The 25,355-nt window shown below is 37.1% G+C and overlaps 3 protein-coding genes and 1 long non-coding RNA gene across 8 annotated transcripts; 3 read left to right on the forward strand and 1 right to left on the reverse strand.

Annotated features, from left to right (window-relative positions):
* Positions 1–4,634: 4,634 nt before the first annotated feature.
* LOC113751068 (homeobox protein knotted-1-like 6) lies at positions 4,635–12,398 on the forward strand. The gene is made up of 5 exons (XM_027294925.1): positions 4,635–5,021; positions 5,488–5,610; positions 5,830–5,941; positions 11,870–12,108; positions 12,240–12,398. Exons 1-5 carry the CDS (start codon positions 4,635–4,637, stop codon positions 12,396–12,398), a joined length of 1,020 nt encoding a protein of 339 aa, XP_027150726.1.
* A 1,153-nt stretch (positions 12,399–13,551) lies between these two features.
* Positions 13,552–16,818, forward strand: LOC113753203 (2-phytyl-1,4-beta-naphthoquinone methyltransferase, chloroplastic). Of its 4 annotated transcripts, none has more exons than XM_027297307.1 (8): positions 13,552–13,714; positions 13,826–13,890; positions 13,993–14,083; positions 14,525–14,613; positions 14,876–15,071; positions 15,459–15,558; positions 15,760–15,894; positions 16,753–16,818. In XM_027297307.1, exons 1-7 carry the CDS (start codon positions 13,556–13,558, stop codon positions 15,858–15,860), a joined length of 801 nt encoding a protein of 266 aa, XP_027153108.1. In that variant the 5' UTR covers positions 13,552–13,555; the 3' UTR covers positions 15,861–15,894; positions 16,753–16,818. The 4 variants fall into 4 exon arrangements, with proteins under 4 accessions (XP_027153108.1, XP_027153107.1, XP_027153106.1 ...); XM_027297306.1 differs by having other exon boundaries at positions 16,729–16,800; XM_027297305.1 differs by lacking the exon at positions 16,753–16,818 and having other exon boundaries at positions 15,760–16,605.
* Positions 16,477–22,140, reverse strand: LOC113753202 (cysteine-rich receptor-like protein kinase 2). 2 transcript variants are annotated; one of them, XM_027297303.1, is made up of 8 exons: positions 21,889–22,140; positions 19,074–19,871; positions 18,762–18,875; positions 18,367–18,506; positions 18,048–18,258; positions 17,654–17,888; positions 17,375–17,525; positions 16,477–17,247 (listed from the first exon to the last, which is right to left on the reverse strand). In XM_027297303.1, exons 2-8 carry the CDS (start codon positions 19,837–19,839, stop codon positions 16,906–16,908), a joined length of 1,959 nt encoding a protein of 652 aa, XP_027153104.1. In that variant the 5' UTR covers positions 19,840–19,871; positions 21,889–22,140; the 3' UTR covers positions 16,477–16,905. The 2 variants fall into 2 exon arrangements, with proteins under 2 accessions (XP_027153104.1, XP_027153103.1); XM_027297302.1 differs by having other exon boundaries at positions 17,654–18,258.
* LOC113753205 lies at positions 17,500–17,889 on the forward strand. Its single transcript, XR_003464996.1, has 2 exons — positions 17,500–17,588; positions 17,812–17,889. It is a non-coding gene; the product is annotated as an uncharacterized LOC113753205 (long non-coding RNA).
* Positions 22,141–25,355: the final 3,215 nt, after the last annotated feature.

Here is a 25,355-nt window from a genome sequence, read left to right on the forward strand (position 1 = left end):
TGATAGAAGTGGAGGAGAGAGAAGGGGAAGAATGGTGGTGATGATGGATGGAAGTAGGAAAGGATGGTAAGATTTGTTTTACTTGTATATGTACACACACATACTACGTAGAGAGAGAGAGGATTGTGTTTGGAGTGGTTTTAGGATTTTTTCGAGTGTTTTATTGTAGCAGTTAATTTGAAAAATATTGCAATCCAAACGAATACTAAACAGACGGCAATCAATTATTTATAACCAAATACATATATATATATATATATATTTTTTCTTTTTATCATTGAAATTGTCATACTTTTCATTTTGAAATATTTTAAAACAATTGTCATATTAGAAAAGTCAAAAAATCTTTTAGTCTCTCTTTTCAATATAATTTTTCTTTATAATCATATGTATGTTACCATTTAAATTTAAAAATTGAATCTATGGGAGTAAAATTAAAAAGAAAAGTACAAATATTACGATTTAATCATTCTTTTTAAAAGATTGGATTTACCAAACATGATTAAATAAATCGGATGAAGGAAATATAAAAAATAAATATACAGCACGGAACAACACGCAGATTCGCAAAAGGTCTCGGGTATAGTTACTAGTAAATCAAAGCTCTGTCGGACCAGAGGATAATGGATTTCCAGATCCCACCAAAAAATAAATAAAAAATAAAAAAGGGTCAATAACTCAATGAATAATGTCGGCCACCTTAAAATGGTATTAAAAACTATAACTCGCTGCATGAAAATATTCAATCCTTCTCCAGGGAGGGGCGGGCAAGAACATATTATTATTGCTAGAAACCTATGGCCTTTGTTACTTTAAAGACAGCACCACAGTTGGTGAGACAGCTTTCATCTTCTTCTTTTGGTCGGGGCTAATCTTTCTTTGTTTCGGTTTAACAGTTCTCAATACCTATAATTTTGTAAAAAGAAAAAAAAAATTTATGCGTTATCATACATATTAGTACAATTCAGTTACTATAACTTTCATAGTTTGTAGAAGAATACTCAGAGGTTGAAGCCTTAGAAGCCCTCTTCAGTCCAGTGTTAACAAGTATCGATCCAACTGTGTAAAATTGCGTTGTGTAAAATTTTTTTTTGATCTTCTTTCCCCATAGTTAGCTATTCTCTCTCTTAAACACGTTCAATATAATTGACTATCCTTTCCATGTTACTCTCAGTCTAATATGGTATTATTTGACTTTTTATACATGTATTATCTTCTTTCATATTTATTTTTTTATTTTGGATTTTGCTTCACTTGTTTCAGTTGTTTGTTATTATACATGGGGTTTTAATTAATTCAAAATTTAGTAGATACCCCGTCCTATTTTGTTTGAGGGGTTGGAATGTATAATTCTTATAGTTTGAGGGGGTGCAAACTGTTAAACTATAATTAGGCTAAAATATAATTGAGAATAGTTACAAGGCATAAAAGATTTAAAAATTTGAGGTTGCGCAATTGCCCACCTATCATATGTACGTAACTCTGCCCTGTCTCCTGCAAATGTCTTAGTCCATACTTTTGAAGTCTGCCCCTTTAGAACACCGAGGTTTCATATCGTAATGAAATGAGATAGCAGTCGTTATCTTTTATTTTAGCCGCGTTACATAACTCTTTCTAAGATACCATCAACATCAAGTGCCATTCCTTTAGTCTTTTGTTTTTTTTTACGACAACTGTTTTATAACATAATTTATCCTATACTAGAGGGGAGGGGGTGAACCTAAGGAGGTTCAAGGATAATCCGGAGGGACTGAATTATCACCGGACCAGACGGGTGCACTATACACCTGCTTGAATTTTTTCGGAGACGATAACTGTTTTATAACATGATCTATCATATATTAGGGGAAGTGAGTGGACCTAAAGAGACCCAAGAGTAATCCGGAGGAACTGAACCAACACCGGATCAGACGAGTGCATTATACACCTGCCTAAATTTCTTGAATCCAAGCCACTTTAAATGTGGCATTTGGTGGGAGGTAAGAGTTCAAACCCCATCAATCCTCAATGGCTGCCTTTGGGCAGTGGCTGCCATTCCTTTAGTCGAGATGCATTAAAACAAGCATTCTCTCAAAATACTGAGTGATGGGAAATAGAGGAAAGCAAGTTAAACAGCTTACCACCAACCGGTCGAATGTAATTATGCAAGCTAATCATAGGAAAACTTTAGAACAATTAAAAAAAAAATTAAAAAAAAAATCATAGGAAATCTTTTTCCCATTTTAGACTCTCTTTCGCGCCTTTCCTGAAAAACTATTGGTCCGTGGATAATTTGGATTAAATGATTAGCGGGGGAAAAGGTTGGACGACTCATTTATTAATGGTCCACTTTTGCCAATGCTAAAATAATACGTTGTTCTCTAGCCATGTCTCCTAAAGTCACGAGGAATCAATCCTTTGTTTGTTTCTGTCCCATCTTTTACTTTTCAAAATCATATAATCAAACCAAATTAAATTATGCCAGTTAACTCGCATCACCTTCACAACTTGTTCTTCAACCTGTGTTGCATACCGGCAAATATGCGATGGACCTAGTTCCCCTTCATTAGTTTTACTCTGTTTTTTTGGTCTCCATATGCAGATCAGTTGCCTCTGAATATATATATATATATTCTTTTGAGAGATTACGGGGAATCTCTTACAGGCATACAGGATAATGATATAATATTTTTTAAGAAAAGTTTCTATTTAGCTGTTAATTATATTCATTCTTTTTGGCAATAGTCTGTGATGCGATGTGATTTAAATGTCACTGAGAGTTATTACTTGTTCATCTTGGACATGCACAATTATTTTATCTGAGTAAGACTTGATTTCTCTATCACACCTTTGGTCCGTTTATATACCTAGATGTTGTGAAGGAAAAGAAAACAGACTGTTTTTATTGATAGTTGTTGGGAAAAAATTTTTGGTCCTATTTATTATGGTGCTTTTTTAATTAATGTGATGCATGTGAGGAAAAAAAAAAAAAGTAGTTGAGAAACAAATTTTGTGTATAAAACAAAAATAAGGAAATATCGCATGTTGTTCATCATGAAAATGTGAAATAAGATTCCAATTTAAGGGTAATATCATAATAAACAACAGTAGAGTAGCGCTCCTTGAAGTTTGTTGTAATTGCTGCTTTTGGGGGAAAAAACTTTTCAAAATATTTTATTGACGTATTTTTATCTTACATATATTATATTATTATAAAATATTTTTTAACGAATCATCAAAAAATACTATCCAAATAGGCTCTAAGTTTCTTGTATAATAGTACTAGTATTTATTTTCTTATCGACATTGCGGAGTAAGCTTCAGTTTCGGTTGTTTAAACCACAAGAAGATTGAATGGAAACGGATTTTTTTTTTTTTACTTTTGCTAATTTCACCCAAACGAATTTTTCAAAGAAAGAAGCCCGGCATGGAGCTTAATGCATATGCACCAAGCTTCGCCGTTTCAAGAAATTCATTTTCTAGATATAGAACTATCCTTTTACAAAATGCGCGTCATTGCTTTGCCATAAGAGGCATTCGTTGTTGACTTCGGGTGGACCGACTCCTTGCGTCCAAAACTTTTTTATCTGTTCCTTTTTTTCATTATTTACACTCTAAGAAAACTTAAAGGTTTTTTAGGAGTATTTAAAATAATTACTGTACCATTTTTGGTAATTATTATATATGAGATAAAAAGATAATTAAAAAGATAAAATAGTAAGTTAAAAAATGTGTTTATTATGTAAGTAAATAATTTTTATACAAATAATGCCTAAATAATATTTTACTGATCATTTTATTCCATTAAGTTAACCGCTCAACATTTGCTATGATAATCGAAACAAACAAAAACCAAAAAAAAAAAAAAAAACAACAAGAAGAAGAAAGAATCTGAATTTACTATTCCTGGGACATGAAGATTTTTTTCTTAATGCTTGATACTTGTGATTATTTGTGGATTGAAATTATCTTAATTATCATTCTTGGGGACTTATGCTGACAAAGATAAACATATAATAACCATTTATTTATAAATGTGTTTTTAAGATAAAAAAATAATTAGAAATACGTTTTTTTTCCTAGACAAAACGAAAAGTATTTTACGTATTTCATCCTACACTCTAGCATGTGGGAAAAAAATAGAAAAGAGGAAAAGAATAGTAGAAGACAAAGGGGGGCCTCGCCCGAATTGAACGTCACCATTCACAACTTGAAGCTCAGCTTCGGCATCTCCTTCCGCTTCTGGTTTGTTCGCCAAAAACATTTACACGCACACACACACGCACGCACCAACAGCAGCAACATTCCCACTCCATCCACCTATGTCTGCTACTTCCAATCCCATTATTCCGAACTCCATCACTTCATCCAATCAAACTCCCTCAATATTAATCTCTTGAGACCAAGTTAATACTGCTTCTAATACTGCTAATACATGTACTAACACATGAATTGAGTTTTTCCCCCCCTTTTTTTTTCATTTTAAGAGGTTATACACTAAGAGAGAAATCTGTCTCTCTAGCTCACTTGTAGTGTAACTGTACAAGATTATACTTGACTTGTTATTCTTGAGCTGGGTTTTAACTGCAATTGTTGATTTTTCTAAAAAAAATAATTTCAAAAGACTCTTTATATTACACTCCAACTTGGTAGTTATGGATGAGATGTACGACCTCCACTCTAGCGGTCATGACTATGCAGACAAGGCCTTGATCTCACCCGAGAACTTGATGATGGCTGCCGATTATAGTTACCAAAGCTTTATATCTCCATCGAACGATCATCACCGGATTCATATATATGGATCAGATGATCATGTAGCTGCAGCAGCAGCAGCTGCGAGTCGGTTTCAGTGTTCGGCGAGTATTTCGGAAGCTGCTTCGATCACTCCTGAAGATATCCAAAGAGGCAGCAGCAGATGCGGTTTTGGTGGTGAAGATGATATTCATGCTGCTGAGGATGCTTGCAGTGTAATCAAGGCCAAAATCGCTTCCCATCCTTCTTATCCAAAACTTCTTGATGCTTATATCGATTGCCAGAAGGTTTTTCTTCTTCAGTGCTGCACTTCTTAAGTGCTAGTAGTTTTCATTTTGACTTTGCTCTCCATTTAATGTTCCGAGCTTCCTAAGATATTTAACTATGATTATGTAGTATCAAACAAGTACTATGTTCTGGTACTAAAAATGAGGGACGGGTCATTTCTTTTGGAGGCTTGACCTAAATCGCTGAACTTTATTTGATGGTGTTACTTTATCGGGCTTTTTGGCCAAGGAAGAATAGGAAAACTACTTGGTTACATCAATGAAAAGATGTATAACATCTACAGACTTGTCAGTTCTTGATTGTGAATCCATTTGTTCCTTGTGATTCTTGAAGCATACTAGAATGATGGTCGTCTTATGTTCTGGGGTTTGTTTTTCGTTTTTTAATTACTATGACTGCTTCAGGATTAACTAATGCTGAACTACGTGTGATATGATTATTTGTGTGTTGGACGGACTTTTGTAGGTGGGAGCTCCGCCGGAAATAGCGGGTTTCTTGGATGAGATCAGGCGAGAAAACGGGGGCTTTTGTAAAGGGGACGCTATTTCCACGTGCTTGGGAGCCGATCCTGAGCTCGACGAGTTCATGGTCGGTCTGTTTGTCTCTTTATCGCCTTTATGGTTTATATACTTTAGACACTCGGGCACCTGGATCATCTTCTTCTTCTCCGATTCTTGTACTCTCAATTTAAGTTTGACTTCATATTCGACTACTTATACTGCTGTTTATGTGTCTGACTTTCACTGTGGATATTTGTGTAGACGTGGTTTGAATCCTTGACTTTGGTACTGTGGTTTATTTATGTAGGAAACCTACTATGACATACTGGTGAAATACAAATCTGATCTTTCGAGACCTTTCAATGAAGCTACTACCTTCCTGAACAAGATTGAAATGCAGCTTGGCAACCTTTGTAAAGGTATGTATATATTCTGATCTCAGTTTCTCCTTTTTCACTCTCTCCCCTCTGTCTTTCTTCTTCTCATGATTGTTCGTATACCCCAGCCTGTTTACTTTTGTATCTTGTAGCAAACCTTGAGCAAAGATAATGTGAGTAGCATTCAGTTTTTCTGGAATTCTTTGAATTCCTGAATTTCGTCAGTTTAGCAATTCTGGTTAGATAGACTTACATCTTAGTCTTCTTGCTTCTTGCCTTCATTAACAAATCTAGTACATGTATTCTGGTTGATGCAAAATAGCGAGAACATATGATCAGAATTGGGATCTGGAGCAATTGCCAGGACCAGCAATAGCTTTGAAAGAATGAATTAACCCTCCATAATTGATTAAGAACTGTTTCTCCTCTTTGTTTTGTTTTGTTGGGTTTTGCCAAGTACGAAATTTTGGATCTTTTGTGCATTTCTTTGCCTTCTATTTTATGAGTGATATATTTATTTTTGTGGATGGCTTGTTAAGCTATCTTGATTATCTGGTCTTTTGTTTGTTGAATTGTCAGAACCTTAATAGCAAATGGTGTTTTGGTTCATTAGATTTCTTTTTCATCCTTGCTTTTTTTGTGTTAGAGATGGTTCAAGCATGGAAACAAGCTTGTTAAGAGGAGATTTTGATTTTGACCCTTCGGAATTTCGGATGACATGATAGAGAATAATTTTTCCAATGGTCGTCCAAACCAAACCCCACTCCTCTTGCTCTTTCAGAAAAGCAATAAATAATATCTTTGAAAGTCTTTGATGATTAAAAATAAATTTAAAAATAAATTTAAAAATGATAAAATGATATCATTTATTTAGGTATAATGTATAGAGCAATTGTATTTTTATGTAATGGACTAACTTTTGTAGTTAGGAAGAAGTGTTCTGTGAAATAAATATCCTTCAGCTAGTTTACATTTCCATAAAGGTTTGAGTGGTTTCCTTCCAATTTTGGAATCCCAAATTGCTCGTAGGAATACAAATATTTACCTCTTTGTTTCAGCAACCTCCTCTTCATGCATGTTAAGTGATGTAAAGTGAAAGTGGGTTGCTAAACACTACTTTGGAATTCTCATCACCTCTACGTGATTACTTCTTAATCTAAGCCCAATAACTTCACATAATGCCAGCTTGTCGTCGTGGCATAGAAATTACATAAGATTTACATAAGTAATCTACGCCAATTCCAGCCTATGAGATTTGACATTGAACCGCATAATTTGGCCTAAACCGAATTAAATCAGTGAGAAGAGCCGCGCCCCACCAAAAAAAAAAAACAAAAAACAAAGAATCAGTCACAATTAACGTGACTCTGGAAATAATTAGCTTACTTGTTCCAATACTACAGCCTACTCAATCTCCTATCTCTACTTTTATTGTTTTTCAGTTTTTCCTTCCTAAACATCATGTGGTTCGTTCATTAGTTGAGGAATATTTATGGTCATCAGTCCCTTGGTCCGAGTATCTAATTGAATCATGATTACTCTTTACATGTTACTATTTTCAAGTTAAGATTGAATAAGCTTTTTCTCCTGCATGCCCTCCCAACCAAGTGAAAGTGTCTTAATGAGTTGTCTCAACTACTGTTTCTTTCCGAAAATGGAAAGATTTTCTTGTGGTGGGAAGCGAGTGAGCATCTGAACGTTCTTTCTCTTTCTCTTCAATCCATGAAGTCATGCGAAATTTCTAAAATATGTTTTTTTCTATGAAAAAGTGTATATATATATATTTGGAACTGGACTATAGTTGCTGCTTCTTTTTAGAAATTGATGAATCCCATGGTGACTTGGGAGTACTGTAATGGTTTCCTAAAAAATATTAGTTACCCAGAGATGGATCCTTATGCACAACCTTTCTTCCGTTATTTCCCCAAGTAGGACTATTGATACTTGTGGTCTGTAATGATGTCAGGTTACTTTGCAGAGTGTCAAGTTCCAATAATAAAAATGTTTTGGCTGAGCATGTATTGAAGATAAGAATCAAACGTGGGAACTGTCAAATAAAGTCAAGTAGGTGTGTTGTTAAGCCAAGTATTGTTTGAGACCAAGTTCTTTGAATTCGCAATAATTGTTTGGAGAAGGTTATATGGTCTGTGAGACACACAGCTCATTTGATCCTCATTCGCATTTCAAGGTAGTAGTGGTCGCATTAGTAGTTGTGCGTGCATTCAGTTTCCCAAGCTTGCCTGACAGCATAGCTTGTATGGGCCTTTGTATGAAGAGATTTTCTACCTCTGCCTCTCTCGCGTCTAAATATTTGTTAGCGCAATCGTCACACATTCATTGCGGTGGCTCCTGAGCTCTCTTTTGGCAGAAGTGTTTGCTAATTGGACCAATTAATTAGCAGACATGTCGTGTAGGCCGAACCTGTGCTGAAGTAATTAATCTGGTAAAAATCTCACCCTCGACTAATACAAAAACCTAGGTATCAGGTGTAAAGCTAGGGCTTTTTTCTTTTCCATCTTTAGGCAAAAGCAAGTGGATGTCATGGCATGTATTTGTTATGCCTTTGGAACCACCATTGACGTGAATTCTGATGAATAAAGTAGTGATGCCCAAGTAGAAAAGCTGCAGTTTAAGGTATGGGTTTATTGATGGATGCTAACAAGTATTCTTTTTAGTTTTTGAAAGTACAAAATAACTTTTCGGTGATGCTGAATCATTTGTGGCTGGCCTGGTCTGTGCTCTTTGTTTCCTTGGCTGATGCTCCAGTTGTTAAATGTTACTTAGTATTTTTATCTGCTAATATTGAGATGCTAAGGAGGCGTCAACGTTGTGTTATGTTGGCACATCCTCACGTGCTTAGATTGTTTAAATTTCAGATATGCCTACCTGCCCTGATGCTATTTCAAGGCGTCCTTTATCACTTTCTGTCCGGTTAATGATGTCCAAAATTCTTGTTTTTTCCCCTCTCTCGGGTCTCTTATTATTCTTTCTTTTTCTTTTTTTTTTTTTGCGTTTTATGGTTTGATAATTGACATAGATATAGGAAGGAAGTTGTTGTCAGTGCAGTTGGTTGTACTAGGTTAAATGCACCCAAAAAAAAAAAAACCCTTTGGAGTGGGAACCAGGAATTATGAGAGTGGTCTGGAAATTTGGTCGCGAATGCATTGGCAGGCCCGTAGCTGTATTCTTCTTCTGTTTACCTTCCTAGATTTTTCTTTGGAATGAGTTCTTGGGATATTTCTCATATTCTCCGGTCAATTTTGTGTGTCGCGTCTTTAAATATTAAAAAAAAAAAAAAGATTCTGAGGGGATAATTGCTACGTAAGAAAGTTCTTGGCCAAGTTTCTCATTTATTTTTTAAGGGTCACTTTGGAATCTACCTGCACCTGCAGGAAACCTTTTCTCTGTATACGAACGCTTGTTCTGGTTCCTTGCGTAGACTCACGGTTACAGGTGTAAGATGTATTAAGACCAAGGTTAAGCTCTTCTCTTCTTCAACCAAAATGACTCTCGTTTCGTTTAAAATATCTACGACGAGGCTGGTCATAGCGTCCAATTATACGGTCATTTTCTTGACTGGATTGGCATTTAGGGCACGGCGGACGCTGGTTGTTGGTGCCTATCATCGTTCAAGTAATAAGAACAAGGTTAAATTGCAGCTGGTGGATCGGTGGTGCTTCACTCGAGTGAATGATAAAATGATATTCGTTTTCTACGAGGGTGGGGCTTGGATCATGGATGATGATATGAGGTTTGTGGGGTTGTGGCCCTTGACCTTTGTGGGGTAAGGAAAGGCTTTAATGGAAAGCCCCGGATAGGGCGGGTGGTCGAGGTTCACATGGACTCCCGTAGTTCGCGCTGCGAACCAGCTTTCGAAGCATTCTAAGACGCATAAAACACACGCACACACGCACTTGGCAGTGCGCACTGAGAGGGAGAGGGAGAGGGAGAGGGAGAGGGAGAGGGATGTGGACTGCGGACTACGGAGTGGAGGGGGTGCTTCCTTCCTTCCTTGTTTTCTTTCTCTCTCTTTTTCTACCTGTGGCTGGCGATATATGCATGCAAGGTTGGGTAGTGGGGGTCAAATCTAGGGGAGGGCCGCAGGGGACAATTGTCCAGTCAGTCGTACTCATGGGTCTCTGTGCCTTCTTCATTAACAGCTGCTCTCTTTTAGATATTGTGGAACTTTGATCTCAATTAATTTGCTTCTAGGCCTGCCTTGCTTGTGGATCCCTCCTCAACGAATATTTTTTCTCTGGGGATTCGAAGATATTTTTATTAATTTCTCAAATTTTTTTTACACTTCCTTCATTCTGCCTTTTTGAGTTGTTATTATTTTTCTTTCTTAAAGAAAATAATCAATTTTCTTTCTTACAAATGTTGTGTTATTAATTTGTGTGGAAAGTGAATTTCCTTTATATTGCTTGAGTGGGATGCTATTACCCAAAATAAGCATTTTTTTTAATTGAAGTTTTGCGGCAAATATTTCTGGATTAGGGTTTTGTGACTCTAGAACTGCTCAAAACTCTTTAATAAATGTGTGGAGAATTGTATTTAAACTAAGTATTGATACTACTAGTGTTGTCTAGATTGAGAATTTGTGCTACATATATGAAGTTTGATCATCTTGAAAAGTTCAAGGATGGGAGTTATTAGCTTATTAATTTTTTAATGCATGGCGTATTTGCTAAAAGTTCCCCCTTTTTTTTTTTTTATGGCATTGCCTAAATTTTCTGAGGTTAATGCATGGTTGTTCATTGTGTTCTTTCCGGTTACTTCTTCTTGGTCTGAGATTAATTGCTCATTTTTTTTGAACTATATGCAAGCTTCAGGCCAAATATGCCGTTCAAATTTTCTTTTTGGTCCTTCTGCATTTTTCCTTTTTATAATTTTTCTGGGGTCATTTCCCATTTAATCAACTACTAAGAAATATTAAATAGTACAGCTCTTGAGGAGAACGTCATAGACATTTTACATGAACCCAAGCAAACTTTTCTATTTTTCGAATGCAAGAATGGGAAAAAAAAAATAAGAAGAGACAAATGCATGGTTAAAAGCTAAATGTGAGGACTCTTCCGTATTTTTTTTAATCTGTTATAGGTTTCTTTTAAGTAATGGTATATAGAGTGTGTTTAGATAGTAGATTATCTGGGATAAGTTTTTGAAAAAAAAAAAAATTGTAATATTTTTGTGACGTGGTATATTTGAGATAAAAAGATGGTTAAAAAATATGTTGATGTTGCGAGTAAATAAAATTTGAAGAATAATCTAATATCTAAGTAAATAATTTTTGGACTAGAGTGAGACAAAGGGAAGGAGCCAGTGATTGAGTGGGAAAGAAATACAACAATTTGTTTTGGATGAGTGATGGGTCTTGTTGAATTTCCTAGGAATAATAATAAGGTCACAGTGTTGAATTTCCGTGGGGGGCTTGGCTTTAGATTCACTGAGATGCTCGAATAATTATCCATGCTTTGATGGTCGTAATGTCTTATCAAACTCTGCAAAAACTGACTTGGATACGACTCCACAACTGAAGCCAGAAAAGAAAAAGGGAAAGAGAGGAGGAAAAACCAATGAAGATGCAGCTCTTGGGCTTCATTCAAGTATGACTGGAGCAGTACCATGATCATTATTGCTTTCGATCTAAAACAATAGTCAAGAAATTTTCAGGCCACCGATAAAACAACTCTAATCTTCCTTTAGGGTGGTCAAAGTTATTTGATGTAGCAAGCAGCAGGACAGGAGAAATGTATGGTTTTATAATTAGAAGCATAACTGATGGTCCGAGGATTGATTCTTTAACTACATTGAAATCTTCACCTCACCGCCACTTTATATCATCAAACCGATGTCATAATGGCCAACCAACTGTGTATATATGTTTGATTAGTTTGAATTGGAGTTGAGCAATTTGGATCTCACGGTTGCATTTTATGTATTTGCAAATTAATGACGGTATGTGGGCAGATGATGGTGCAGTATCATCAGACGATGAACTAAGTGGTGTGGAGACAGATGTGCAAGATTCCCAAACAAAAGCTGAAGACCGAGAACTCAAGGAAACGCTATTGCGTAAATATGGAAATCACATAAGCAGCTTAAAATTGGAATTCTCAAAGAAGAAAAAGAAAGGAAAGCTTCCCAAGGAGGCCAGGCAGATCTTACTTGAATGGTGGAATGTTCACTACAAATGGCCGTACCCAACTGTGAGTATTGCACATCTCTTTTGGACTAGCTTGTTAAATTACTGTATCTTGTTTTCGATTTTTTTTTTTATTTTTTTATTTTTGACTGGGCTGGAGTATTATTATTATTTTTCATCATCTTGAACGTCTAGGAAGCTGATAAAATTTCGCTGGCTGAATCAACCGGACTTGATCAGAAGCAGATTAACAATTGGTTCATTAACCAGAGGAAGCGGCATTGGAAACCCTCCGAGAATATGCAGTTAGCTGTTATGGATAGTCTGTCTGGACAATTTTTTGCTGATGACTAAGGTTTTTCTTTTGTAATACATTTTCACATTTATGCTTGTTTTCTGGGAAATGCTTTGTTCATGTATATTCATGTGGATGAACTAATTGATGAAAGGACGCTCTAGTTCTTTTCCAAAATAAACTCTCTCATTTCTCTCCTCAATAAACTCTCACACTCTCACTGTTTCCAAAGAACTAAAATGAGAATCTAGTATTTTTTTTTTTTTTTTTCATTTTGAGTTAGTATTCATTGAACAGATGATCCTTGTAATTTAACTGAAAGTTTAATTACGACACGTTCATAAATATAGGTTTGTGTAGGTAGTGAAAGTTTGTGTTAATACACTTTTGTAAATATTAAGTTTGGAAAAAAATCTCATATAACGTACGCTCTTCAAGTAAACGCCCTTTTTTCAGTCTTCAAATGACTTTTAATTCGTCTCAGAAAAAATTTGTGTACATGGGTGCATATTTTATTGGGATTGATTTTTATGCACTATCAGTATAGAGATTTTTTTTTACACGAGCAGATGTAAATGAATGCCACAATATTTATTGTTTAAATTTTAAATTTATTTTTTGTTCATGTGTCATAAATTTATAACTGCTGGGTTAAACAAAAATCTCTATACTGATAGCGTATATAATATTATTCGCCTAATATATTTTAATAACTATCCTTCCAAGTTCCAACTGTCACTAGTTCGTGATTTAAAGTATGCGCTCTACTTTCCTAATTTTATGCTTAATAAAATAAGTAAATTTTATATATATTGATAGTGTAAATATTATCACGGTTAAATTAATATTATTTGTGTAAAAATCTAATTTTAAAATTTATATTTTACATAATTATTATTTATTTAACGTTAACACTATCAGTATAGGAAAAATTAGTCTTAATAAAATACATAAAGGTGTATATCAAAATGAGAAGCGCGGGTAAAAAGGGGTGGAAATTCAGAGTGGGATCTGGGCCGCGGACTCTTGCGATCAGGTGTTGTGGATTGAGAACATTGGTTCTACAGATTTGGGCCACTAGTTGCGGAGCGGAACACGAAGGATAGTGTTCAACAGGAAAGAACACGGTACTGAAGTTGGCCCTTTGTGGCCCAGTAACAGGGCCTTCTTTACCGGACACCCGGATGAAGAAAAACAGGCACTGTAGCAAGAGCACATGGATAATGCGATAATGTCAGCAGCATCGCTCCACCGGACTCTTCCCGCGCTACCAGGGCAGCACTCCCGACCAGTTTTCCGGTCCAAAACCCGTCTGGTCCGATGCTCCAACGAGCGCCAGGTGCTTTTTGATCGCATTGCTCCTGTCTATGACAACGTAAGCCCCCCAAACTACCTCCTCCACGGTAAAATTACTCGTTACATTTCTGCATATTTGTGGTCAAATGGGTTCCTTTTGTTTTGATTTTTGTGCATGTATATTTTGTAGCTGAATGACTTGTTGACTGTTGGTCAGCACCGGATATGGAAAAGAATGGCTATTTCTTGGAGTGGGTATGGCCCCAATTTCTTGAATTTAGTTGTAGCTCTTTTGTGCGCTAGCTATCTGTATAATTGTTAAAAATTGAATTTTTTTGGTTGGTGTTTTCGATGCAGAGCAAAAAAGGGAGATAATGTGTTGGATGTATGTTGTGGAACTGGAGATTTAGCTTTTCTTCTATGCGATAAAGTTGGACCTACTGGCAAGGTTTGGCATTTATTTCTTTTCGAGCAAAATTTTTGAAGTCGCTAAGGTTCATATGCTTAATCCTAGTGGGAAAAAACCACATGAGGTGAACTTGTTCATGCCCTTTTTTTCTTTTTTGGTCTCCCTTAAACCAAAATTTTCGTGCGTAAGAGGCTTCCATTTGCATCCTTTCTGAGTTGTCTTTTATTTTCCCCCAAACAAAGATGCATTATTAGATGGAAATGTTTTACTATATTTCTAACACTGTGGCCCTTCCCTTTATGATTGATTTATCTCTCAAATACATGTTGCTATTTATCTGTCTTTGGTTCGACACTGTCCACGACATCATAGGTTTCATTATTCTCCTAACTCAAATTTGTCCATCTTTATCAGTTCTGTTTCCCTTTTGGCGTGTTATATTCCATAACCCATCATCCTTCATATTTCTTGAGCTTGCAGGTGGTTGGTCTTGATTTCTCAAAGGAGCAGTTATTGATTGCATCTTCCCGACAGCATTCACAATCAAAGACTTGTTACGAAAATATCAAGTGAGCATTGGTAATTGTACTTCCCATATTTAAATCGTAAACTTACAGAAGGAAGGCTTCTATACAAAAAGTTCTTTGAAGTTTTCCTCCACATCTGCAATTGTGCCCTTCAACTACTTAGCAAACTACAAAAGACTGGCTGAGTAACGTCGTCACGAAATTTGAGTTTATGTTCAGATTCTATAAGCATATGCTGGATTCTTTTCCATTCAGTGAATTTTTGGTGTTGCGAACAAATAATATGTTTTGTAGCATATCGTAGGTGGATCGAGGGCAACGCAATTGATTTACCATTTCCGGAATCTTCCTTTGATGCTGTTACTATTGGCTATGGACTACGAAATGTGGTAGATAGGCTTAAAGTATTAGAGGAGGTATGTCGAGTTCTAAAACCAGGGTCCAAAGTATCTGCTCTTGACTTCAACAAGAGCACTAATCCCTTCAGCACCTCCTTTCAGGTATGTCTTGCATGCAGAGTACTCAATGTAAAATAAAACCAGGATGGATTGTACCCTTTTCATTCATCCTTCTCCCTCTAAACTTACAGAGTTGATTCTTAGAATGATCAAGAATTTGTATGCTGTAAATGCTGACGTCTCATCTTACAACCTAGTAAAAATTAATCCTGAATCGTAATGCATGAAATCGTACTTTACTTAACTTCAAACATCATGGATGGTTCTGCTGAGTATTTTATTTGAGATTTGCAGTGTGTTCTTGAGATCTGACTCAGTTTTTCATCTTGAGAATTGATGCCGTGTCCTTCATGGAAGTGAAGTTGCAGTTTCGTAGATGTATCCATACTCATTGCCACTGATTGTACTTTTCGGTTTCTATATCCTTAGGAATGGATGATTGATTATGTTGTTGTTCCAGCAGCTGATATTTATGGCCTTGCAAATGAGTACAGATACTTGAAAAGGTCAATAAATGAGTTTTTAACAGGTTTGTCATCTGCATATACTGCTTTAGATCTTTTTAATAAAGTCTAGGATAACAATATTGATTTCAACTTAATTCTTGTGGAAGTAGTTGTACTTTTTCTTGTTTTTTGTCAGAAACTTTAGCCTTACAATGAAGTTAGATGATTGCTTGCTAAAATTTTTCGCTTTAGTATCTCGTGATGTCTGTATAATTAATATGCAGGAAAGGAGTTAGAGAGGCTTGCGTTGAATGCAGGCTTTTCTAGTGCAAAACATTTTGAAACTGGTGGAGGACTCATGGGGAACTTGGTAGCTGTACGATAAGGATACATTCCCTAATTCCTCTCGTCAGTGAGAGGTATATGGCTCTTGATTTTTGCATTTTTTTTAGTTGATGCAGTGGCTCGGAATTTTGGAAAATTTTCCACGTCTAGCTCTGATATGTGTATTTTGAATGGTAAATCGCAAGTGGCTACTGTAGTTGTAGCATTTGCTTGTAATTTTACGGATTTTGCGGGTGTCCTTGACAATGATAAAAAGACAGATATAATGTATGTGAAATTAAAAGCCGGACAATGATAAATGCTAGCTGCAGCTACGTTCAAATATTCTGTGTTGGACCTGGCCTTCATGCCTATGAAATTATAAAGGAATACAAACAATGATAGTCTCAGTTGGCCACCGGGGAGGGACCTTTGCCCGCCTTGTGTGTAGGCAAGGGTTTGAAACCTCTTGCCTGCATTTTTCGTTCAGGATTTCTTGGACCATTTTCGGAGGTGGTTTAGTTCCTTTCGAGTTCTCAATAGCTTAGTTGGGTTCCATCCCATCCCCCCCTGGTATAAGATCATTTGTAAAATGTTGTCCTCGAAAAAAAAAATGATAGTGAACGAAGGAAGATCGAACGAAAATGTAATGACAATTTTGCTAGCAAGCTGGACAATACACACTCAAAGAAGTTTGCGACAGTCACAAACACAAACACAAATTTTACAAGAAAAGGCGTATGCTTGATTTATTAAAACTCTAGTATGTACAAAAAGGATAAGATTTCTAAAGTAAAGAATCAAAACCAAAATTCATGATGGTATCTCCTAGCGCGAATCCATATGTGCCCCCTCTATAATGAAATCACTCAATATGCGTGTCTTATTCTTCCTTTTTTTTTTTTATTTGTTCAAATCTGGGTATGTAGGCATTTACTTGCACTTCATAACAGAAGCTCACCTCCAATTGCATTGAAAACTTGAACGGAGGAAATAGTGCATATTCGTCTCCAGTGACAGCAACTTCAGTGGCCCAGAGATGGATGCAATGATGATGCTATATAGCTTATTCGACGAGTCCACGGGTTTCAAACGCTCTTCGGATGTCACCTGGGGTAGAACGAACTGTGGGACAAGCTGGCATTCGAAGCAGAATCACCATGTCTGAAGGGGTGATGTGGGTTCTCAAATGTGTCATTGAGTTCCATAGTACTCTCATCTATAAAAGGTGGGTTCGTGGGTGTAGGGAGTTGTTCATCCTTCTTAGCCAGCATCGGCAATGCAGTGGACATGGATGGTCGCAATGATGGGATTTCCTGGGTACAGAGAAGTCCTATATGAACCACTCTCAGTACCTCAGCTCTAACATTCATGTTGAGATAATTTTGCAACATTAGGTTAGGGTCAAACAACTCCTCCACCTTCCCTTGCAGGAAATGCTTCCAGGCCTGTCTCATTCAAAACATTGGAGTAAGAAAAACAAGGTGAAAAATTTACGTTAGGAGACATAAAAGGAGAAGGCAGATAACAGGCAGAAAACAGAATTAGGTAAAACAAACAGTGGTTTGGACTTACAATGGTGACCAAGCTGTCAGAGTACTCTGTAGTTTTACTCCTATTATTCTGCCTTCCAGAGACAATCTCCAATAAGAGTACACCAAAGCTGTAAACATCTGCCTTGTCTGTCAGCTGGCCATGAGCTAGGTATTCTGGGGCCATATATCCCCTGTGAAATTGTAAAAATCATATCTCAGCAAATGATGGCTACTGACTTGGTTATGGGCAAATGGTAAGATCATTTAAAACTCTTAAGCCATAATCTGTCATGTAGTAACTTCTGTTTTCGATACTCACAATGTCCCTGCAATGGCAGTACTTATGTGGCTCTTATCTTCTTGGAAAGACCTTGCCAAACCAAAATCAGCTATTTTGGAACGAAGCCTCGAATCCAGCAGAATATTACTTGCTTTTATATCTCTATGAATAATTCGGCACTTTGTGTTTTCGTGCAGGTAGACTAATCCCTCTGCCGTCCCTATAATTATCTCAAATCTCTTCTCCCAGTTAAGTGCTTTACCTTTATTTGCATCTGTGACATCAGTTAAATAAGGTAGTTTGTCATTTAACTCCAGAACAACATTAATGTGATATGGAGCAAATACTCTGTTACAATCAACAATGTCTTGTCTTAAGAAGCTCTTGAAGTTAAATTTACTGTCTAATCCCTTGATATATAATCTATACTTACCAAAAATAAAGCGGTCAAGACTCTTATTTGGAAGGAATTCATATACAAGAAGGCTTTCAGGTCCTGAACAGCTGCATCCCAACAACCTGACCAAATTCTTGTGCTCAACGCTACTAATAATGTTAACTTCATTGTAGAAATCTGCTGCTCTGTGTTTGTTATTGAAGAAAAGCCTCTTAACAGCAATCTCTCTTCCATCTGGTAAAACTCCCTGTACAAATGATGAAACTTAGGCATAAACCCGAAATAATACAAATGGTGTTGATTAGATGTTGTATGCATTTGTGGTTGAAGAGAGAATTGTGCTTTAGTCATTTACCTTGTAGACGGTTCCAAATCCACCTTGCCCCAGCTTATTGGCTTCATCAAATGAACCAGTGGCTTTCTCAAGAGTGGAGTATTTGAAGTTCAGGCTGCTATCATGAAGAGTTTTCACCAATTTCTCCGCATCATTTGAGCCTTAAAAGAGTTGCAAGAGATTTCAAGCACAATCAACTTACAGTCAGAGTGAGTGCATATTTTGTATCGAGTTGCATCACTTCTGTTGCTATTCTAAACATTATCACATGACCAACTGCTCTACAGTCAATGTAAAATGTTTAGTAGCGAAAAATTACATGTAAATTTGGTTCTCCTATTTCATTAATTGGAAGCAATAACCAGTGGCTTTCAAAACTGGCGCATGCCATATGATGACATATGAAGTTGACCTACCTTTTCGCTTCTGCTGTATTCTTTTGTTCTTCCAGAAATAGGCTCCAATGATTGCTCCCACAGCCAAAACAATTGCAGAACTCACTGCAGCAACAACAATGACTACAACTGTCCCTGCAAATATTGTCATTATGAAATCAAGATCACCATGAGTAGGAACATCACCCGCATTTGATCCTAAACGGCATATGCATCCATGCTAAACCCCCCCCCCCCCTTCTCTATCCCAAAAAAAGGAGGGAAAACAGAAATGAAAAATGGATAACAAGATAAGGGAACAGAATTATAAGACCCTAAAAGAGCTCATTTTACCTCTTGATCTTCCACTTCCTTGTATTGGATTGAGAAAATTAATGTCCGAGTACCTCATGAAGCATCCTGTGTTGAGTGCCCTGCCCTCAGACCAAGGCAAGCAACCCAGTATGGATTTACTAGCATTTTCAAGACATGCTCTGCAAGAGTTAGCATTCAGTGTCTTCCAACAGTCAGCCAAAACATAAGCTGACTCATTTGATGTCCCAGACACCTGCAATGCAGCACGTGCATAACCATTACTGTTTGGTGCACCTGTAGCTGCTTGTAACACAGCCCGTCTAGCCGCTTCCTGGAATGTTGAGCTCTTTCTTGTTCTATTCCCACAAACAGCATGGTCCTGTGGTCCTTTGAACTCCTGAAAGAAGCTGTAGTTCTCTGCTCTCATGAAGCAGCCATCCAGAAAAATCCGGCCCCCATTGAAAGGAAAGCACTGAGGAAGGACAGTACGAGCTTCAGCATAGCACAATACGCAGTCAAGAAGAGAAAGATCACCATAGCACTGGGCTAGCCCATAATTAGTATCAGGTCCTTTGCCTGTAATAGATACTCCAAAACCTTTGCTACGCATTTGGTCGCTAATGTTTTCCATTGTAGCAACAAAATTTGGGACAAAAAGTGTGGTGTTGTGCTCAGGCTGGTGACCGCACATAAATTCGACAGTCTGCGCTCTTGGGTCCCCAACTGATGCATCAGGTAATACCATGGTCGCCACAAGTATTAACAGAAGAGATGCAATTGTGGGTATCTGGAATTCTCTCATCATATTCGCTGGTTGATATGGTTTTGCTAATGAATCTGTTTACGGAAAAGAACTGTTCAGGTGCTTCATAAGAAAATTGAACTGAAATCAAGATGTTCGTCCACTGTGGACACTCGAGTTAAAAAGGGCAGCAAAAGCAATCAATGGAGGAACATCCTAACAAGCAGGATGGAACTTTCATAAATTATGCAGTGTTAAAACTCCTCTTGCATAGCTTACTGCACGGTCAAAAACATTCCCACAAACTCGTGACGCTATAATCAGTGATATCCTAAGCTGCCATTCTCTCTCATTTTTCGGCAGGTAATTCATAGGCCCAGAGAAAATTCCAAGAAGACAACAAACAATAGGTCAACTACGCTCTAGAACAAGCGAGAAAAGGTGTGAAAGCCACAGAGAGCATTTAACTCGATACAATCCATCATAAGCCCTTGAGTTGTTTAACAAAGTCAAAATCATGTTGCTTTTTTTTTTTTCTCCGTTTTCACGGAATTAGTCTTTGGTTCACACTAATCTAGCAATATCTTAAGCATTCACATTTACTGTCAGGCCTAATGTCACCAGACACAGGTTTCCCATCTAAATGTAGTTAAATTAAAAAAAAAAACAAAAAAAAAACAAATACCCAACCCTTGCAAACCGCAATTAATGCAAAATCGCCCATGACTTCTGCTAATAGTAAAAGTTGTCATGTGGGACCATGACAACAAATCAGTGATAAGAACCCTTGAAAATGGCTTCTTACACGAAAATAATAGCAAGAGGGCTACACCTCAACGCCCAAACCAACCCATAATTAATTTCAAAAGAAAAGAAAGGTGAGGCCCCACATCATCTCTGATGGATTTGGGGGGGCCAAGATTTGCCCTCAAAATTTTGTGCGGCTGAGATTACACCATGTAACTCGATTTTCGTGTCAAGTGTGGGGCCCATCACTATCTGTTGTGAAAATATATCATGTGAAAAAAAGGTTACACGATGTACAAAGAAAGTTACGCGCAGTTGATAATGACTAAAATTGGCAGGACGGTTGCCCCGAGTCCATCTCTGATTCATTTGCCAGCAGCAGCCAAGTAGGCAGTAGCCAATGCACGCATGTGACATGAGGCTTAATGTAGGAAACTAGCCAAAATCAAATCTGAGCTTTGAGTTCGCAAAAATCCATTTTCTAACCAGCTGCCGCGTTCTACACGGCAAAGGTTACTTCAACTTTTCAAAGATGATGATATTTTACAGGCAACGTCTTTTCTTTGTTTTTTCAACCTTTTCGTCTTTAGGATTTTCTACACAAGAACATGAGAATCAAAGTTGAATAACATGATAAGATGCATTATGCTGCTAAGTTTATCCATATATTAGCCAAGTTGCCAATTAGGTAAATATTAAAGAACCCATGTGGATTAAGAACTGACAAATAAATACAAGAATCTGTTCTTCTAGCACTTGAATTGTTTTGGAGGTGAAAACGATAAACAGGAGCTATATAAACTATTTACAGATCAATGCACTAGTTGTACAAATTAATGCACTGAGAAAGTGTCCCTAACATGGTCTGCGGGCCCTTCAGCATTAATCGTAGTCAACCATGGAAACCAGTCTAACAGGCTAATGGCAAAAATTTAGGGGAAAGAAAAAGGGCCCAGTTTTCTGAACCTGTCATCCAGAAAATCATGAAAGAACTAAGAAGTCTTAAATTCATAAAAATTTCTGGTATAAAGATTGCGTTATTGAATATTCCTTATGGAAAAGAGCAGCCAGAATCCATTAGTCTATCAGCAGTAAATATTTTTGTGCAAAATATTTTAGAAATATGAATTACATATATCTACAGTTGCATAAAAACACAGACCGATCACAGAATATCAGGAGCAGGAACTGAATCCTGAGCTTTTCGACGGAATATTCGGTCAAGTTCATAAGCTCTCTGAAATGATTTACTACATGGAATCCAAGATAAGCTAAAAAGATTTTAAAAAAATTCAAACAATATCATGCAAATTCCAGCAAGAATTGATGGGAAAAAAATGGATTAATTCATTATCATAGTCTAACCTGTGTTTCTCTACATGGGCTTGCAGGGAATTGGAGTTCTGGTGAAGGCAGCAAATTCTGGATAGACAGAAAAAGAGAAAATGGGGAGGTGGGTATATGTGTAGCAGAGAACGCTGAAGTTTGGTGTAAAGATCGCACAAGTCAAAGCGAAGAATCTCTGGGATTGCTTTTGGAATTTTTCGGTGAATATAGATTTTCTAATAGAGAGAGAATGACTATCGATCAGACTTTAGAGAATGGATAATGGAGGACTCCAGGGTCGAAACAGTGACTTTGAGAGAAGACGCGGGTTCTTTCTTTATAACTGAAACTTCCCATGAGTCAGTAAGAATTAAATCGGTGGGCTCTTTTTTATTAGGGTTAATATCAGAAACCTCCCCTGAGATTTCTTCTAATCACATCTAGTACCCCCCATGTTTTTGAAATCACACTTAGCACCCCTGGCAGTAGAATGTGACAGGTTGTCCTAATCAAAAGGTGAGAAATTACCCAAAAACCACCAACACCAGGCAAATTTTTAAGCGGGGAAATGCTGGAAAACCAATGCTGCTGTAAACAAGCAAGGTATAATTCCCTTTGTACCAAATGCTCAAGCTACTCTAAATGGTGGATCTCAAGCCGAAACTTCTGTTAGCATTAATACTGCTGCAATAGTGGCCTCTAACACTATTACCAGCAGTTTCTCTATGATGTTTTGAGAGTGCTAAAGGTTCCCCGCAATCCTTGCTTTTGGTATCTGAAGTAGTTTAGGTACTAGTCTTCTTAGCTCCCAGCAATACTGAAGCAATGTTAGCTTTTGTGGACAATTTTTTGATAAGTGGTGCAATGTGCATCTGATTTATATTTCCTGCCACTTATGGTGTTGTTTGACTAATCTTAGAACTACTTGTGTATAGTTTTGTGCATTGCAATCGTCACCATTTAAACAACTAGTTATAGATGGTGTTTTTGTTCAGAATTGGATTGCAATATAAGGCTTACGTATCATGTTACCAGACCGATCCAATGTAGTATCATGGACTATGTACTTAGTGGAGAAGGGGCAGGGACGGTTACTGCTGTTAAAGGTAGTATAATTACTCGCTGTTGTTCTAGTGTTACAACGTGTACAAATGATGTTACACCGTGTGCAAAATACTTGTGTTAAAGGTAGTATAATTACTCGTTGTTGTTCTAGTGTTACAACGTGTACAAATGATGTTACACCGTGTGCAAAATGCTTGTGTTAAAGGTAGTATAATTACTCGCTGTTGTTCTAGTGTTACAACGTGTACAAATGATGTTACACCGTGTGCAAAATGCACACAAGCTTCCGGAGTGCAACCGTTCCGGCCCCAGGTCCATAATTAGTTATGCATCACTATATCGCCAAAATCTCTGATAATTAGTTATAACATTCTTTTTATTACACTTTTACACCCTCAGCTTCTAAATTAATATCATATGCCTATTTATTTCTATTTTTTTCTTCTAAAATTCACTAATCATTTTGGACTTTGGGTAAAAGTGGAACAAAAATAAAGTCTCTCTCCTACAATTCATTTTTTACTACCATTTTCAAATAGAGGGGCTGACAAGATACCAAAGTTGTCATTTCAGGGGTGCTAAGTGTGATTTCAAAAACATGGGGGGTGCTAGATGTGATTAGAAGAAACCTCAAGGGAGGTTTCTGATATTAACCCTTTTTATTATTATTATTTTTTGATAATGTGGGCTCTTTTTCAAGTTCGACTGCTGGATTGGTTACGCCAGATACAACTATGCAATATATATTACCTTCTAGACTCTGTCCTCTTTTTCCCATTTAGTGTTAAAAAATGAAGAGAGAGAGAAGGAGCTGGGTTTTTTTTTTTTGGGCCGGGGAGGGGGTGGTGGAGGAGGATTTAAAGGCAGCTTCTATCATCGTTGATGTCCAGGAAAATCAAAGACATTAGGCTGGTAACTCTAATAGATGACATTAATAATTTAAGTTTTTTGTTTAAAAAATGTTTATTTTGTTTAGATATAGCAAATGACAATATAAGTAAATCTGTTAGTACTTATACAGTAGATATTTGTGGTGATAAAGAATAGAACAATTCTCAAGGCATCTAACACTTTTTATTTCTTTTTATTTCTTTCCTTTTTCTTTTCTTTCCTCCCTTTTGTAAAGTTTCTTGAAGCCGTTGATCTACAAGTGTAAATTTATGAATTTATCAATACAATTCCTATAGTTTTGAAAAAAAAAAAAAGAATAAGGGGGGATGTGATCCCGTGCATAATACAAAAAGAATATATGAATCAAAAACCACATGCTCAATCCATATTCCAAAATATAAGCATTAGGGAGGAGTAAAACAAACATTCCAACAGAAATTCATTCATAAAATTATAGTAAAGAGTCTTTCAAGCATAAACTATATGGCAAAACTTAAAAGTTTAACATCATGGTTTACATGCAAGTTAGGTTGACAAGTCAAAGAGGTTTTGGTTTAATGACTAAAATTAAGGCTTTGTTTGGAACCCGAGTTTTTGGCCAAATTTTTTAGCTACTAATTTTTTAACAACTTTAGCTACAAGAATCCAAAAAAACTTAACAAATTTTTTAACCTACACACTTCAAAATACACAAAAAACTTCCTCTTTTCTTCTTCTTTCTCCCCCACCCCGATCCACCACACCTTCATCGCCGGCCACCACATCCGTTGCTGCTTCCGACGCCGGTCAACTATTCCGGCGCCGGCCTCCCTTTTTTTTTTTTCCTTTCTCCCTCTTTCTCTCCTCCTCCTTCTCCCCCTCCCCCCTTGACCGATCTGCAACCCCTCTTTTGGCTTTTTTTTTCCTCTCCCTTCTCTCTCCCCCTCCCCTCCTCGGCGGCCCTCTCCCTTCCCCAGCTACAATCTGGTCGCGCAACCAGATCGCAGCCAGTCGCAGTACCATACCACATTTGCGATCTGGTCACGCGACCACATTGGGCAAAGGGATAGGGAGAAGGGGAGGAGAGTAGGAAAGGGGAGAGGGAGATGGAGAAGAAGGGGAGAGAAAAAGCAAAAAAAAAAAAGAAAAAAAAAGAAAAAATCATGGCTGCGTAGCTTCCCTGGCTTCGGGAGGGTGAAGGGGAGTAGAGGGAGAGAGGGGAGCAGAGAGCTGGAGAGGGAGAGGGAGAGGGAGAAGAAGGGAAGAGAAAAAGAAAAAAAAAATTGGCTTCACCATGGTTGCTGGTTCTTCAAAGCTAGAGGCAGAGGTGGCGGCGGAAGGAAGGGGAAGGGGTAAGGAAGAAAAAGAAGAAGAATAAGAAGAAGAGAGGAAAGAAAAGAAAAAGGAAAGAAAGAAAAAGAAAAAGAAAGAGAAAAGAAAAACTTAAAGCAATTTTGAAGTGTGTGCTGGTTCTTCAATGTCGGAGCAGAGGGAAGGGAGAGGGGGAAGGAAGAAAAAGAAGAAAAAGGGAGGAAAGAAAAGAAAAAGGAAAGAAAAAAAAAGAAAAAAAA

This window comes from Coffea eugenioides, chromosome 11 (genome assembly GCF_003713205.1).
Source record: "Coffea eugenioides isolate CCC68of chromosome 11, Ceug_1.0, whole genome shotgun sequence".
Taxonomy (NCBI): Eukaryota; Viridiplantae; Streptophyta; class Magnoliopsida; order Gentianales; family Rubiaceae; genus Coffea; species Coffea eugenioides.